The 17,329-nt window shown below is 46.3% G+C and overlaps 1 protein-coding gene across 2 annotated transcripts in view; it reads left to right on the top strand.

Moving 5' to 3' along the window:
* Positions 1-17,329, top strand: part of SUFU (SUFU negative regulator of hedgehog signaling) — a 108,704-nt gene that overhangs the window by 56,364 nt on the left and 35,011 nt on the right. For both annotated transcript variants that reach the window (XM_061200258.1, XM_061200169.1), the window contains exons 4-6: positions 15,225-15,367; positions 16,277-16,362; positions 16,651-16,723. In XM_061200258.1, the coding sequence (XP_061056241.1) occupies positions 15,225-15,367; positions 16,277-16,362; positions 16,651-16,723 (302 nt within the window). The remainder of the gene's footprint in view (positions 1-15,224; positions 15,368-16,276; positions 16,363-16,650; positions 16,724-17,329) is intronic.

The raw sequence follows: 17,329 nt of genomic DNA, 5'->3' as shown, positions 1-17,329 counted from the left end.
TTGGGCGGCGGGGGTTATAGATGATTTAGGACTGTCCATGAGTTGATAATTACTAAAGCCAAGTGATGGGTATATGGGAATTTATTGTATTATTTTCTCTACTTTGGTTGAAAATTCACCTTAGGTTTTGTTTGTTTCTAAAGCCTAAGTTTCAGACCAGGAGTGGCAAAAAAAATTTTTTTTAATGTACTTTGGAGAGGTTTGAAGTACAAAGCTGTATGGTGGGCTGGCCAAGTCCTAGTGGATTAGGTAAGAAAGAATTCCTTGGAGACTGTGTTCTCTAGTACTCAGGTCACCTCTATACCATATGCTTTCCTTTTTCCTGTTTCACTATGGTTGGTGGCTGGGAAGAGGGTGAAGTTTATTGGTTTGATTGATTGATTGATCCATCAGTTTCCCCTGCCACCAGACTGAATCTAGTGACTCACTCGGTGATGGCTTCTTCCTGAGAGTATTGGGGTGAAACACGGAGTTCCACCCCCGGCCTGCTATTGAATGGGTCCACTCTCGCTTACATTTGAACTCGTAGTCTGGATGAGGGTAGACATTTTCTTTAATGAGGATAGCACTTGAGATAACTTTCATTTACTTAACTTCTACCTGGCTCCTGAAGGTTTCTCTCTTCATATTCGTTGGAAACCAAATGCTTTATGTACGTAAGGCCAGGGCAGGTTCTTCCCCTGAAAGGTTCTGAAGCCACATCCTGTCTTCACCATCCTCTCTCCTGAAGGAAAAACAAAGATGATTGTTTTGTCTGCATCTCCCTAGACTGTACGTGCCAAGAGTACAACTCTCCACTCCCAAGGCAAACGCAAAACGACAACAAAGCAAAAAGGTATATCCTAGAGTAGTGTGTCCCTCCAGATTTCCAGACTTCTGCAAAGGGGCAAAATGCCCTTCCTTTTTGGAATTTAGGCAAAAAGAGGGCTGTGCTAAAGTTCTTTGACTCAGAAATGCTCGGAGATACGAAGGCAGCTTTGTTCCAGAGCAAAAGTGCGTCAGCTCTGTCTACCCTAAAAAATGAGAATAGCAGGTATGTGTGGTCATCTTCACCTGGGCCTACCAGGTTGTTGGTCTATAGCTATGTCTACAGATCTTAGATTTTAGATTTTTCAAAGGCAATGTTAATCCTGAGCCGTAAGAATGCTAGAAGTGCTCATAAGAAACAATGTACAGTGTACAGAAATAGGACTAAGAACAAAAATTGCAAGGGAGAGAAAGGGGATTGTTTTTTTTTTTAATTAATTAATTTTATTTTTGGCTGCATTGGGTCTTCATTGCTGCGTGCTGGCTTTCTCTAGTTGCAGCGAGTGGGGGCTACTCTTTGTTGCGGTGCGCGGGCTTCTCATTGCAGTGGCTTCTCTTGTTGCGGAGCACGGGTTCTAGGTGCACGGGCTTCAGTAGTTGTGGCGCATGGGCTCAGTAGTTGTGGCTCGCAGGCTCTAGAGTGCAGGCTCAGTAGTTATGGCTCGCGGGCTTAGTTGCTCCGTGGCATGTGGGATCTTCCTGGACCAGGGCTTGAACCTGTGTCCCCTGCATTGGCAGGTGGATTCTTAACCACTGCGCCACCAGGGAAGCCCGAGAAACGGGATTGTTTTTATGTAACTGACCATAACCACCAAGAGAAGAAGAAAAATAAAGTAACAGCAAAAGTTTGAAGTCTATGGCAAGAGGACCAGCATCACCAGTCTGATTAATTTAGGAGAAGGTGGGGCATTTGTTTAAGAACTTAAAAGCTTAGATGGTGAAAGTGCCACTGGTGACATGTTAGATGTGAGCCAAGGGTGACCCCCTAGCTTCCTGGCCAGTCCAGATCTGTATCACCGCACCCAGAGTGAGTGGTGTGGTAGCCAGTATGGTGACTGCTGGGGCTGCTAAGGAGTTTCCGCTGCATGTCCGAGGTATCAAGGAGGAGTTCTTTCTAATTTTATTTTTTAAAATATACCAATAATACATAAATACATTTTGGAGGTTAAAAATTCAGATTCTACAGATAAAGTCAAAGTCCTCCTTGACCACACGACCCAATCTCAGGCCCCTCCCTAAAAGGAGCAACATATCTGTATGACCATCCAGACATTTTTTTCTGTGTATTCACCTTCTTCTAGATACCTAAAGAAATGGCTTGGGTTTTTTTTTTTTTTTTTCCTTCTTTAATGTAAGTGAAACTGTACTGTTCTTCACAGTTGGATTTTTCAAGTAACAGTATGTCTTGGAGATCTTTCCATGTCAATATATGAAGCTTTATCTAATTCTTTTTTTACTGTTGCCTATGATTTGGTAATATGGCTAGGCCATCATTTAACCATTCTCTTGGTGATGCACATTCAGGTTGTTTCCATTTTTCCGTTATCACAAACAGTGCACAGATGCTGTGAGCATCCTTGTTCATGCCTCCTTGTGCACGTTTTGTTCTAGGATAGATGCTAAGAAGTAGAATTATTAAGTCAAAGGGAATGTATCTTTTTTTTTAATTAATTAATTAATTAATTTATTTTTGGCTGTGTTGGGTCTTCATTTCTGTGCGAGGGCTTTCTCTAGTTGCAGCGAGCAGGGGCCACTCTTCATCGCGGTGCACGGGCCTCTCACTGTCGCGGCCTCTCTTGTTGCAGAGCACAGGCTCCAGACGCGCAGGCTCAGTAGTTGTGGTGCACGGGATTAGTTGCTCCACGGCATGTGGGATCTTCCCAGACCAGGGCTCGAACCCGTGTCCCCTGCATTGGCAGGCAGATTCTCAACCACTGCGCCACCAGGGAAGCTCCGAATGTATCTTTTTTATTAATAGATTCTGCCATGCCTTGTGGCCCTCCAGAGTGACTGTGCTAGTTTACATATGCCTGGGAACTAAATGGATTTTCTTGTGGATTTTTTTTTTTTTTTTGGCTGAGTTGGGTCTTTGTTGCTGCATGCGGGCTTTCTCTAGTTGCAGAGAGTGGGGGCCACTCTTCACTGCAGTGTGCGGGCCTCTCATCGCGGTGGCTTCTCTTGTTGTGGAGCATGGGCTCTAGGCATGCAGGCTTCAGTAGTTGAGGCTCACGGGCTCCAGAGCGCAGGCTCAGCAGTTGCGGCACATGGGCTTAGTTGCTCCGCGGCATGTGGGATCCTCCCGGACCAGGGCTCGAACCCGTGTCCCCTGCATTGGCAGGTGGTTTCTTAACCGCTGCGCCACCAGGGAAGCCCTCTTGTGGATTTAAATAGTAGTCTCTTTAGGAAAAAGGTGGAAGGAGTAGAAGCATGTGCTTGATTTTAAAGCTCCAAATCATCTCTTGGCATTTTGAGGGATTGAAATGTACGTAGGTACTGCAAGTTTAAAACCTTTTTAGTTAATTTGGCTTTCAGAGCAAAGGATCTTGGAATCTTCCCTGCATGTAGGTGGCAGGTCCTCTGTGCCGGTTCAGGAGAGTGAGAGGAGCGTGGGTGGGTGTTGCCCATTTACAGGCCTCTGGGCAGAAGACTCTTCCTTTCCATACTGACAGGTGTCTAAACAGATGGAGCTGCTTTAAAAGAGAAGTGGAAGCATCTGCCAGCTTAGGACTCAAGGCTGTCTTGAAGTGGTGAGCAAGGCCCTGAATTCCTTACAGGAGGGCATGGCCCATAGTGGGTGAAGGAACAGGCTTTGACTAGTGACAGCTGCGAGCCGTGGCGGATAAATCCCTACAAGCTCCCTTTGCAGTCAGGGTCGTCACCATCACCGGGGGGAGAATGAGGGTGTCTGGCCAGGGCCCTGTGCGTGCGGACACAAGGCGAGTGTCTGGGATCCACAGTCAGACTCTGGGGGCATCACCACTGCCAGGTAGAGAGCCAGTCCTGAGACTCGCTTTTGGGTAAGGCCCCTGGGGGCCCCCAGCATCCTGCCAGCCTCCTGCCTTCCCTGCAGTAGCTTTGCTGAGCTCTGCTTATGAAAGGGATCTTCCTTCCCCTGCACCATTTGCCTTTGTGTCCGTGGCTTTGAGGGAGAGGGAGGAAGGTGGAGAGCCAGAGGTTGTTGAGAAAATACATAGGGAAACAATTTTGAGTCTCCTTGGACTGGCTTTCTGATCCTTGGCAATTCCTTTGATTCTGGGCAAAACCTAGAGGGAACATCCTTTCAGTTCCCCTTCAGTTTTGTAAGAACAAACACGTCTCCTCTCGCTCTTCTTTACTTAATCAAGCGGTACAGCACGCCCACTTCCCGAGCTGTGTCTTACAGCCACATTGAGCCAGATTGATATCACACAGAACTAGATGAGGGACGCTCTCTAACCAAACACTCAGATTCACTTTTCCAGTCATGAAACTGCCTTCAGGACTTTTAAAAGGTGGGAGGGGGCTTTAATCCTTGCTTCCACCACTTGACTGGGTTGGAAAAGCTTGGCAGCGGGCCACCGTCCACACCATCCACTCAGCTACGAAGAGCTTTGCCTGCTAGCCACGAAGGCCCATTAACACACGGACAGAGAATCTGTCTCCCTCCTCCACACACTGTTTGTTTGTTTAGTGGGGGTTTTTTTTTTTTTTCTTTCTTAAAGAAAGAATCCTGTCTCGGCCTTTCTTTGGGAGAGTTTGATTTGAAACGCTGCAGTGGGGCGACTGTGTAATCACGCTCCTGAGATCTCCTTCCCTACAAGCATCTTGTCAGCTGTGCATGTGTGTAGAGAAGGGCAGGGGCGCCAGATTCTGTTGTTTTGTACCAATCGAAGCCTCTAAGCTCCAGAGCATCCCACTCTTATTCTCTCCTTACAGCACTCAAGTGTTAAAGGGGAATTACCTGGGATGGATTTGTTTTTTGCTCCTATGTGATATACATACATATTGCTCTCAGCTGCCATCCAGAGTTCCTAGGGTGGGCCGTGCCTCACCACGGCTGCAAGGCTCTGAACTGAACTCTTAGCTTTGGCTTGGGGCTGGGGAGTCGGGGCAGGAGGGCGGGGAAGTGTTCACTCACGGCTTTATTTGGATCCCTGGAGGAAGGAGAGTTGCAGTTACCAGGGGAAGGTGAGCACTGATCTTAACCGGCAAGAAGGTGGTCTGTGCCCTTCCTTTGGTGGGTGCTGTCAGGTGGAGGTAGAGGAGTCCTGGCGCTAGGACAGTGAGGGCAATGCCCTCTGTGTGATGCCTCGGGTCACCCCCTCCCCAGAATGAGCATAGCATCTCATGAGTGTGTTAAAAGGCTCCAGAAATGTAATCTGTAGCAGTGACATCAGGCTGTCTACACCCTATGACCTCTTAAATTTTGTAGGCTCTTCGTTTCTGGAAATATACCATGAAACAAATAGATGAGGCATATACAACCCCATTCCTTTCCCCATAACTTGGCTTAGAGCAAGGAGAAAGCACCTGGGCTTAGAAATTTGGATAAGATTACATGGGGATTCAGCGGGGCAGTGGGCAGACTGAGTGGCTTCATTTAGGAGCATCTTGACTGGGCAGAGGCCCACAGGACTGACTTTGGACTTCACCTCCTCCACCATCTCGGCCAGGCCTGGTTCATTCAGCAAAACCTCCAGGTTGTCTCCTCTTGCCGGGGTATCAGGAGGCTGCTTGTGCCTGTGCAGACTTGTGTTTCTGCCCCTGTAAATGTAGTTCAGTACATGGGCCTTCAGCTGACTTGAAGGGGCTCTCTTCCAGTCTCAGAGGAAGCCTTCTCTGGGCCCAGCTGCAGCAGCCCCCAGTGGGCCTTCCCAGGAAGGAGGTGGGTGAGGCCATTGCCGGATTCTTCCCGCCTGGGGTGTTGGTTTCATCCTGGGACTTTCTGGAGACAGGACAGGCTACCTGACCCTCCCCTCTCAGCAGTCTGTGTTGCTGGGGGGCATGTCTGGAACATCTGGCATTTCAGGGAAGAACTGCTTAGGCCTCTTAGGAACCAGCTCTGTGTCTTCATAGAAGACACTTAGGCCTCTGTTGTCAAAGTGTTTTGTGAGCACCAAGAAGGTGAGAGGGATGGAGACTGCTTCTTGAGAGACGGTGATGGCTACCCCATTGTTGAGAAGTTTGACCTTAAAGTTGACACACTCCAGGACTTCCCCGGCGGTCCAGTGGTTAAGACTTCGCCTTCCAGTGCAGGGGGTGCGGGTTCGATCCCTGGTCAGGGAGCTAAGATCCCACATGCCTTGCAGCCAAAAAACCGAAACATAAAACAGAAGAAGCACTATTGTAACAAATTCAATAAAGACTTTTAAAAAAGAAAGTTGACAGACTCCAGTCTACCAACCCGCTTTGATCCACCTTCCATTTTCCTGCACTCCCTAAAACGCTTCTTGCAGACCCGCCACCCCTTTGACACCTGGCCCAGTTCAGCTGGGTTTCCTGCCCTTGCTGTCTGTCTCTGGAATGCATGTAGCCATCTCCAAACACGGGGCTCCAAGCGTCAGCCATGAGAAACCCTCTTTTTGGGGCTCCAAAAGACAACATTAACCCTTTCTCCTCGGACCAAGCATATGGATTCTGACCACGGAGACGGAACGTTGTGGCTGGGACATTGCTTTCTGAGCTATTGTGTGAAACACCACTGGGCCTGTACTTCCACACAGAATGGAGACAGACAGTCACTCTCCAGAGTTGGGATGAAATAAGAACTCTTGAAGAATGCACTTGTTTCTCAGTGTTTCAAAGGCAGCACTAATGATTTTGTGAACAATAGCTGTTTTCTTCTGCAACCCATTTCCCTAGGTTTTGCTAACTTTTTGTATCCGGCACGGTCCAACTTCAAACCACCATGACTAAAGCTGGATGTTTGGGAAGTGGGGTAGGGTGACAGCCAGTTCGAGGGGTCCGTTAGGATCTGCACAGCCATACGGCCCCCCACCTTTTAAGAGTTCTTGCCAGGGAGTTGTTTGTTAATGGGGAAAGAGACATTGAATGATGAAACCTTTCTTTAAACAAAGCTAGGGGCAGAACTGAACCTAACAGTTTTTGGACTCTCTTTGCCACCGTGGAATGGTGTGAATTTGCCAAACAGGCTGCAGCCGAGGGAGGTTTCTCATGGTACTGGGAGGCAGAGCTCAGAGGAAGAGGGAAGAGAATGGGAAGTAAGCCTCCAGGCCTCACCTGGAACAACCCTGGTGGCCCCTCTGCCGTGCTGTTTGGGTTGGGGTCTCAGGGACTTGCATCCTAGTATCTTGGTAAGGACGCTTCAGGGAACCAGAGAGAGGAAGGGAGAGGGAGCGAGCGCCTCTAACCACTGGACTGAACAGCTGGGCCTCCAACCGAGGCAGTATTAGCATTTGAAAACCCCTCTGAAGGGTCTGAGGGCTTCCCGGGGTGGGTGCTGGGCCTGAGTGCTGAGACCCGCGGTGGCTCCGCACAGAATGGGGCTGAGCATCCGGGGCATAAAGACCAGGCTGGACTCAAGAATGAGCCCATTGTGGCTTTGTCCAAGGCTTGAAAACTGTGACCAAGGCTCTTTCATTGTTAAGAAAGACCATTTCTTGGCCATAGCAGAGCTAATAAGTCTGGTTCCCCCACCAGGCAGGTCTGGGAGGTTGGTAGCTACATGCTCTCTGAACCTTTCTGTGGGTAGTTCACACTGTCTCCTCCCCCTCCTGCCTTTAACTCACTCTGGATCCCGCAGGCTGGTGTGTTGGTCCAGGAACAGCGACTGGGGCCTGTCTCCCAGCTGCCTAAATTAAGCCCCTTCCCAAATTGTCTGTACATAGTAGCTTTTGGTCATTCGTATTTCATTTCAACAGTGTGGGTTGGTACAACATTTATTTTTAAATCGATGTTATTTCTGGTTAATAAAAGGTCATGACTCCAAACCTTTGTAGCCTCTTCCCTGTTTCCAGCCTAAGTCAGCTAGAGGTGGGGCGCCGGAGGGAACTACTGGCCCAGTTCTTCCTTAAACCAGGAGCAATGGTGCCACCTACTGGCAGTTGCTGTTAGCTACAGGTTCTGTGGCCCGTCCTGTTTTCTGGTAAAGGGACTGGGACCTGGATGGGAGTAGCTATACTGTATTCCAGTACAGGAGTAATAACGTGGAGCACACACTGAGTAGGCACACTATTTCCTGCTTACAGATGAGGAAACAGGCTTATAGATTGTGATTGGGTAAGTTGCCCAGGGTCACAGCTAGTAAGGGGCAGAGGCAAATAGGAACAGGGCCTTCCCAACTGCAAGGTTAACCAGTCTGCCAGGGTTTGCCAAAGCCAGCAAGAGATTTTAAGTGGTAACTGGACAAGGCATTCAGTGACATGAATAGTGAGGACTGTCTTCCCCCTTCTGATTCAATCCTGCTGAGTTTGTCAGTTTGGTATGACTCTTTAAACCTCTAACAGCTCTTTAACCCTTGTTCATTTCAGTTTTTAACAATGTTAGGTAGGCAACAGTATCAGTTATAAATTAATAACATTTTTTTTCATTGAATTATTTTGAAGTTGTTATCTTCCACTTTACGGTGAGCAACACTGATTTTCTCTCTATTTCCCTTATTATTTAGTACAGTGATATGAAGTTTCTGTTTATTTTTTATTTTTTTTAATGAAGTTTCCTTTTAAAGTAAGTTTGTTTAGGTTAAAAAAAAATGAGTCAATTTTAGGGGGAAAAATACATGTAGGTGACAGTACAGGTGTACATAGATACGTCAAAAATCCTAACAGGTGTTATGGATGACTCAAAAGTTTGGGAGGCCCAGAGAAAACCATAGTTCAAAAAGACACATGCACCCCAATGTTCACTGCAGCACTATTTACAATAGCCAGGTCATGGATGCAACCTAAATGCCCATCGACAGACGAATGGATAAAGAAGATGTGGTACATATATACAATGGAATATTACTCAGCCATAAAAAGGAATGAAATTGGGTCATTTGTAGAGACATGGATGGACCTAGAGACTGTCATACAGAGTGAAGTAAGTCAGAAAGAGAAAAACAGATATCGTATATTAATGCATATATGTGGAACCTAGAAAAATGGTACAGATGAACCAGTTTGCAAGCAGAGATAGACACACAGATGTAGAAGACAAGCATATGGACACTGAGGGGGGAAAGCGGGGGATGGTGGTGGTGGTGGGATGAATTGGGCGATTGGGATTGACATGTATACACGGATGTGTATACAATGGATAACTAGTAAGAACCTGCTGTATAAATAAAATAAAATTCAAAAAACAAAAAATGTTTGAGATTTGTTACACTGTGCCCATCCTCACTGGCTTGCTCCATGACGTTGGGCAGTCTTGAGGATCCTTTCCTCATTTGTAGAAAATGAAAATGCTGGAGTAGGTGATCATTGAGGTGATTTGGACTATAAAATGCTGTGATGTCTGGGCATTACAACTTAGGTTTCTCCTGGGCCAGGCTGCTTAACCTGAGGTGGTAGTAACAATCCAGGGCCTTGCTTCTCCCACTTTTCCTCTCCCGCAAGATTCTTCCCTTTCACCTACTGCATTTTCTTTATTCTTTAAAATATCACCTTTACTGAGATATAATTCACATATCTTATAGTTCACAGTTGTGACACCATCACCCCAAAAAGCTACTCCAGACCAGTCACTTCTGATTCCCCCTTAACCAACCCAGGCCTAGGCAACCACTAATCTGTCTATCTCCATAGATTTGCCTACTCAGGACATTCTGTATAAATGGAATCACACATGGCCTTTCGTGACTGGCTTCTCACTTAGCATAATGTTTTTGCTATGTTGTTCATGTTGTGGCATGTATCAATACTTCAGCACTTTGTGTTGCCAAATAATATTCCATCGTATGGATATACCACATTTTATTTATTCATTCATTAGTTGATGGACATTTGGGTTGTTTCCACCTTTGGGCTATTATGAATAATGCTGCTGTGAACATTCAGATACAAGTCCTTGTGTGGACATGTCTTCATTTCTCTTGGGTATATACTTAGTGGAATTGCTGGGTCGTATGGTAATTCCATGTTTAGTATTTCATGGAATCACCAAATTGTTTTCCAAAGCAGTTCCACTGTTTTACATCCCTACCACTATTGCACAAGGGTTCCAGTTTTTCCACATCCTCACCAATACCTGTTATTTTCTCGGTTTTTTTGTTTGTTTTATTTTTAAATTTTATTTATTTATTTATTTATTTATTTATTTATTTATTTATTTATGGCTGTGTTGGGTCTTCGTTTCTGTGCGAGGGCTTTCTCTACTTGCGGCAACTGGGGGCCACTCTTCATCGCAGTGCGCGGGCCTCTCACTATCGCGGCCTCTCTTGTTGCGGACGGAGCACAGGCTCCAGACGCTCAGGCTCAGCAATTGTGGCTCACGGGCCTAGTCGCTCCGCGGCATGTGGGATCTTCCCAGACCAGGGCTCGAAGCCATGTCCCCCACATTGGCAGGTGGATTCTTAACCACTGTGCCACCAGGGAAGCCCTGGCAGGCAGATTCTTAACCACTGCGTCACCAGGGAAGTCCCTGGAATTATTTTATAAATTTTACTTTCAAAATTGTTCTTGCTAGTGTATAGAAATACAAGTGACTTTTGTATATTATTCTTGTACCCTGCAATCTTGCTGAACTTGTTTTTTCTCATAGTTTTTAAGTAGATTCCTTAGGGTTTTCAATGTATAAGATCACGTCATCTGTAAATAGAGATAGTTTTATTTCCTTTTAAATCTATCCAGATTTTTATTTCTCTTTCTTGCCTTATTGCCTTGGTTAGAACCTCTAATACCACATTGAATAGAAGTGGTGAGAGGCAGCAACTCTGCCTTGTTCTTGATCTTAGAGGGAAATCATTCAGTCTTTCACCATCAAGTATGATGTTAGCTGTAGGTTTTTTGTAGATACGCTTTAACAGGTTGAGGAAGTTCCCATCTATTCCTAGTCCGAGTGTTTCGGATTTTGGGACTTCCCTGGTGGCACAGTGGTTAAGAATCCACCTGCCAATCTAGGGGACATGGGTTCGAGCCCTGGTCCAGGAGGATCCCACATGCCACGGAGCAAGTAAGCCCATGTGCCACAACTACTGAGCCTGCGCTCTAGAGCCCACAAGCCACAACTACTGAGCCCGTGCGCCACAACTACTGAAGCCTGTGCGCCTAGAGCCCTTGCTCCACAACAAAGAGAAGCCACCTCAATGAGAAGCCCACGCACCGCAACGAAGAGTAGCCCCCTCTCGCTGCAACTAGAGAGAAAGCCCCACACAGCAACAAAGACCCAACGCAGCCAAAACTAACTAACTAACTAAATAAATTCATTAAAAAAAAAAAAGTATTGGATTTTGGTAAATGCTTTTTCTGTCTATCGAGATGATCATGTGATTTAAAAAAAAAAACAACTCTATTCTATTGATATAGTATATAACATTGATTTTCTTATGTTAAACCAAACTTGCATTTCTGGGATAAATCTCACTTGGTCATTGTGTATAATGCTTTTTATATGTGGCTGTATTCAGTCTGCTGGTATTTTTGTTGAAGATTTTTGTGTCTATGCATAAGTGATATTGATCCATGGCTTTCTCTTCTTGCAGTGCCTTTGTCTGGTTTTGGTATCAGGGCTTCATAGAATGAATTGGGAAGTGTTAGCTGTTCTTTTAATTTTTGCAAAAGTTTATGAAGAATTGGTATTAATTCTTCTCTAAATGTTTGGTAGAATTTACAGTGAAGCCATTGGGCCTAGACTTTTTATTGTGGGGGAAGCTTTTAATTACTAATTCAGTCTTTTTACGTGTTGTATTGTTTTCTTACTTGCAGATCATGCATGCTGCTTGTAGACACACACTTCTGTAAAAGGAGAGAAAATCTGGGAGGAGTGGGCCAAGCAGAAATTGGGAAATTTGTGGGTTTATGATTGGCTCTGCCTGGAGCTGTGCCTTACTTTAAATATTGATAAAAAGTGAAGAGATCTCAACAGTTGAAATTCCCAGATCATAAGTAATAGACCAGGGACCTCCCTGGTGGTCCAGTGGTTAAGAATCCGCCTTCCAATGCAGGGGACATGGGTTCAATCCCTGGTCGGGGAACTAAGATCCCACTTGTTGCGGGACAACTAAGCCCATGCGCTGCAACTACTGAGCCCGTGCGCCACAACTAGAGAGCCCACGTGTGCCGCAGATAGAGAGCCTGTGCACTGCAACGAAGAGCCCGCACGCCACAACGAAAGACCCCGCATGCCACAATGAAGATCCCATGTGCTGCAACTAACACCCAATGCAGCCAAATAAATAAATAAATAAAATAAGTGACAGATGACAATGAACTACTATACAGCTATATAAAGGATGAAGTAGTTGACAATTTCAGCTATTTCAGGATGAAAAATACAAACTTACTTCATGATTATTAAAAAAAAAAGATTGAGGTAGTTATAGTGTACAAAACTATAATAACCAAAACAGTATGGTATTGACATTAAAAGCAGACATATAGGACTTCCCTGGTGGTGCATTGGTTAAGAATTTGCCCGTCAATGCAGGGAACATGGGTTCAAGCCCTGGTCTGGGGAGATCTCACATGCCGTGGAGCAACTAAGCCCGTGCACCACAACTACTGAGCCTGTGCCCTAGAGGCTGCAAGCCACAACTACTGAAGCCCGCGTGCCTAGAGCCCATGCTCCGCAACAAGAGAAACCACCACAATGAGAAGCCTGCGCACTGCAATGAAGAGTAGCCCCCACTCACCACAACTAGAGAAAGCCCGAGCGCAACAATGAAGACCCAACGCAGCCATAAATAAATAAATAAATAAATAAATTTATTAAAAAAGTAAAATAAAATAAATAAAAACAGACATATAGATCCATGGAACAGAGTAAAGAACCCAGAAATAAACCCACACATATGTGGTCAATTAATTTACAACTAAGGAGCCAAGAATATACAATGGGGGAAAGGATGGCCTCTTCAATAAATGGTGTTGGAAGAACTGGACAGCCACATCCAAAAAATTGAAACTGGACCCCTATCTTACACTGTACACAGAACTCTACTCAAAATGGTGTAAAGACTTGAACGTAAGACCTGAAACCATAAAACTCCTAGGAGAAAACATAGGGGGTAAGCTCCTTCACATTGGTCTTGGCAGTGATTTTTTTTTTTTTGATTTGACCCCAAAAGCAAAGACATCAAAAGCAAAAATAAATAAGTGAGACTACATTAAACTAAGAGCTTCCGCACAGAAGAGGAAACCATTGACAAAATGAAAAGACAACCTATTGAATGGGAGAAAATATTTGCAGATCATACAGCTGATAAAGGATTAATGTCGAATATATAAAAATAACTCATACAAAAAAATTAAAACTCATACAACTCAGTAGCCAAAACAAACTATCTGATTTTAAAATGAGCAGAGGAACTGAATAGACCTTTTTTCAAAGAAGACATACAAATGGCCAACAGTTACATGAAGATGTGCTCAACATCACTAATCAGGGAAATGCAAGTAAAAACTACAGTGAGATATCACCTCACACCTGTTAGAACAGCTGTCATCAAAAAGACAAAAGATAACAAGTGTTGGTGGGAGCGTGGAAAAAGGGAACACTTATGTACTGTTGGTGGGAATGTAACTTGGTACAGCCACTTGGAAAATAGTATGGAGGTTCCTCAAAAAATGAAATACAGAAACTACTATGTCATCCAGCAATTCCATTTCTGGGTGTACCTGAGGAAAACAAAAACATTAATTTGAAAAGATACACGCACCCTCATGTTCACTGCAGTGTTGTTTACAGTAGCCAAGATATGGAGACAATCTAAGTGTCCATTGATGGATGAATGGATAAAGAAAGTGGTATATATACACAATGGAATACTACTCAGCCATAAAAAAGAATGGAATCTTGCCACTTGGGACATGGATTGGCCTTGAGGATGTTATGCTAAGTGCAATAAGTCAGACAAAGATAGACAATGCCGTATGATATCACTTATATGTAGAATCTAAAAAATATATAAAACAAACGAACAAAAGAAAACAAAACAAAAACCAAGCTCATAGGTACAGAGAACAGACTGGTGGTTGCCAGAGGGGAGAGGAGGTGGGGGAGGGGTAGATGAAATGGGTAAAGGGGGTTAAGAGGTACAAACTTCCAGTTATAAGTTCTGGGGAGGTAATTATACAGCATGGTGGCCTATGGTCAACAGCACTGTGTTGTATATTTGAAAGTTGCTAAGAGAGTAGATCCTAAAAGTTCTCATCACAAGAAAAAAAATTTGTAACTATGTGAGGTGATGGGCTTATTGTGGTAATAATTTAACAATATATACATATATCAAATCATTATGTTGTACACCTTAAACAAATACAGTGTTATATGTCAATTATAAATAATAATTTCCCCTCAATAAAACTGGGGCAAAAAAGGAATGAGGTAACTCTTTATGTGTTGACGTGAAATGATCTCCAAGATACATAATTTTAAATGAAATGTGCAAAATGGTGTGAAGGAAAAAAAATGGAGAGGACCTATAGATGCTTATAGGCTAGTAAATGCAGAGTACCTGTGGAAGGACACCCAAGGCGAGAGTCCGGGGTTTGGGAGACGTCATAGCATCTGGGTGTTTTTCCCTTGTGGCTGTGGTACCTTAAACATCTTTCTTTAAAGCAGCGGGCCTGTGTGAAGGGCAACAGTGAGACTACAGGGTGGCCGTATTTGCACGTTTCTCTTGGGCAGCCTGGGCCCAATGCCTGTGTCCTCATGGGAACAGCTGCACCTCCGGGCTACACATCTCGGCTGAGGTGTGTGAGGCAAAGTCAGACCTCCGTCTAATGAGGAACTATTCCCTGAATCTGTCTACCTGTGAGAAACTGGTGACAGATCTCAAAAGCCCTCCAAGGCAGGGAGTTCCTATTTGAACACTATTTCAGACGCACAGAAATCCTGGTATGTTTTTCCAAGGTGAAGGGTTTTATTGCCCTCCAGCCTCCCTGTGGACTTCTGGCCAGGATGGTCCCACAGTAAAGCACTTTATTCTTTCGTGGCAGACCCGATTGTGGCTGCCCCCCGCCGCCTGAATAAGTGAAGGTGCTGGGGAAGCAAAGATGCCAGAAGTCTTTGGACTTGCCAGGCCAAGCAAGCAGCCACACTGGCAGCCCGTCATCTTCCACTGAAGGCTGGCAGAATTGGCGAGCAGGAACGTGTTTAGTTTGGGGGCAGTAGCCATACTCTTTGCTCCCATCCAAGTGAATGCGTCCCCTCCTTCACAGGGGCCACCTTGGAAGGCTGGGGAGCCTCCCAGCCTGGGCTTCTGAGACCCCGGGTCGGGCTCCAGGCCTGGCTGCAGGGCCTCGGTCGCTGAGGACCCTCACGTCTGTCCACAGAGAACACCTTCTGCAGCGGGGACCACGTGTCTTGGCATAGCCCTTTGGATAACAGTGAGTCGAGAATTCAGCACATGTTGCTGACAGAGGACCCGCAGATGCAGCCCGTGCAGACACCCTTTGGGGTGGTTACCTTCCTCCAGGTGAGGCACAGGTTGGACTTGGGCTTGAGCCTTTCCTGGTAGGACAGGAGGGCTTGGGTGGGGCAGTGAGGGAACGGAGATTTCCTGTGGTCTTCTTCCACTTTCTAGTCCCTCTGATGGTTTGTCGGGTAGATTCGGATGGCCTGATTTAACCTGCTGAGATGGGGTAAGGGGGCAGGGGCAGGGGCCATTTGGGTAGGAAAGGATGGCTGTACTGAGTGGATAGCAGGGAGGGTATTTCTGTGAACTCGTAAGACCCAGACAGCCACAGGCACAGGACCTCCCGGCAGGCAGCTTTGGACTGGACTTTCCCTTACCCGGAAGGGACGTGCACCTACCCCAGGTGCACCCGGGCTGCTTGTGATCATGGTGGGGTCTGTGCGAAAGTTCAGTTGTTTCCTTTGAGATTTACTCTAAGGCTCAGCCCCTGATAAGGAAGGGAGCTTCTCTGCGAGCTGCTGGTGCCCTTTGGTCATCGTTCTAAGCTTGAAGGGTCTCAAAATCTCCTCTGTTTACAATCCCCATGATCCTAGACTGGGCAGGAGCATCTCCCTGGACCTCCCCTGCTTCCAGAGACATGGGCTGGGGACCCATCCTGAGTTGGCAGGGCCCTGATTTTCTCTTCTGCAGTCTAGGGCTAAGCTTTGTGTCGCCCAGACCCCTGAGCCATCACAGCAGGGCAAGGGTCAGACCTCAGTGCCCTGTGTGTGGACCCATCCATCTGCTAGCCAGGCCACTGTTCCCTCCTAAAGGAACCCTCCCACTTTGGACACATCAGCCCCTGAGCACAGATCCTGCCTGTGGTCCCCCAACTTGGGTGATACTAAGAGAGCCTGGGTAGCTGACCTTCCGTGTGGGTTGGAGGAATGGCCATTAACGCACAATGGCATCTTTGTCCCGGGGTCTCAGATTGTTGGCGTCTGCACCGAGGAGCTCCACGCAGCCCAGCAGTGGAATGGGCAGGGCATCCTGGAGCTGCTGCGGACGGTACCCATGTGAGTACACCCCAGCACTATGAGATGGGGGCGGGGTCCCCGGGCCTGGGCTTGGGAACCCCTCCTTCCCTCCACATGTGGGCGCCCCCTTACATTGCTGCTCAGGCTCTGGGTTTTCAAGCTCTGGGTTTTCAGACTGGGGCTTCCTGATCACTCTCCCTGACTGTCTCTGGCCACTAACCAATCCCCTGTGTTCTGGGCCGGGGGCAGCAAACAGGGCAGGCTGTAGACCCAGCCCATCAGCCCCAGACCCTCAGTTACCATCCTGTCCCCTTTCCTTGTCCACAGCGCTGGCGGCCCCTGGCTGATAACTGACATGAGGAGGGGAGAGACCATATTTGAGATCGATCCACACCTGCAAGTATGTCTTGAGTGAGGAAAACCTTTCTAGCACACTGTGCCTAGGCTTCTTCCAAATAACACTGGCTTTCATCCTGGGAAAACGGAGGAGCTTTATTTGTGAGTGAGTAGAAATATGGCATGATTTGGAATTTGTCCTCTGAATTCTGCAGAGCACATAAGGGAGCAGAGATTTCAGGCCAGGAAAACTTGTCTTAGACATATTTTTTTTTGCATTTTAAAAGGATTGATTTTATTGAATACAAATTATACATCAATAAACCTGACCAAAAAATCGGATCACTAGCAAGGAAAGAAAATCAGTATAGTGGATATTTCTTGCCCAGTACTCATCCTGCCATGTTCCCCTTCTTGGAAGAACACAGAGTTTCTTTCAGGAAGCCACCCCACTGCCACCGCCACCCTGTAACAGACAGTAGAACAGGTGATAGTGACCCCACAGCCCAGCTGCAGCGGGGAGCGCTGATTGGTCTAATGATCCCATCCCCCTTTTAGATACATTTTTCATCTTGGGTAGTCAGACACCGAGCTCCTCCCCTGGCTAGGTTGGCATCCCTTCATATATAAAAGGAAGTCTCTATACACACAGGCCTGCAGTTCTCACTCG

The sequence above is a fragment of the Eubalaena glacialis genome, chromosome 1 (assembly GCF_028564815.1).
Source record: "Eubalaena glacialis isolate mEubGla1 chromosome 1, mEubGla1.1.hap2.+ XY, whole genome shotgun sequence".
Taxonomy (NCBI): Eukaryota; Metazoa; Chordata; class Mammalia; order Artiodactyla; family Balaenidae; genus Eubalaena; species Eubalaena glacialis.
The sequence above is the reverse complement of the archived record's forward strand: the minus strand, read 5'-3'. Positions and strand labels throughout refer to the sequence as shown.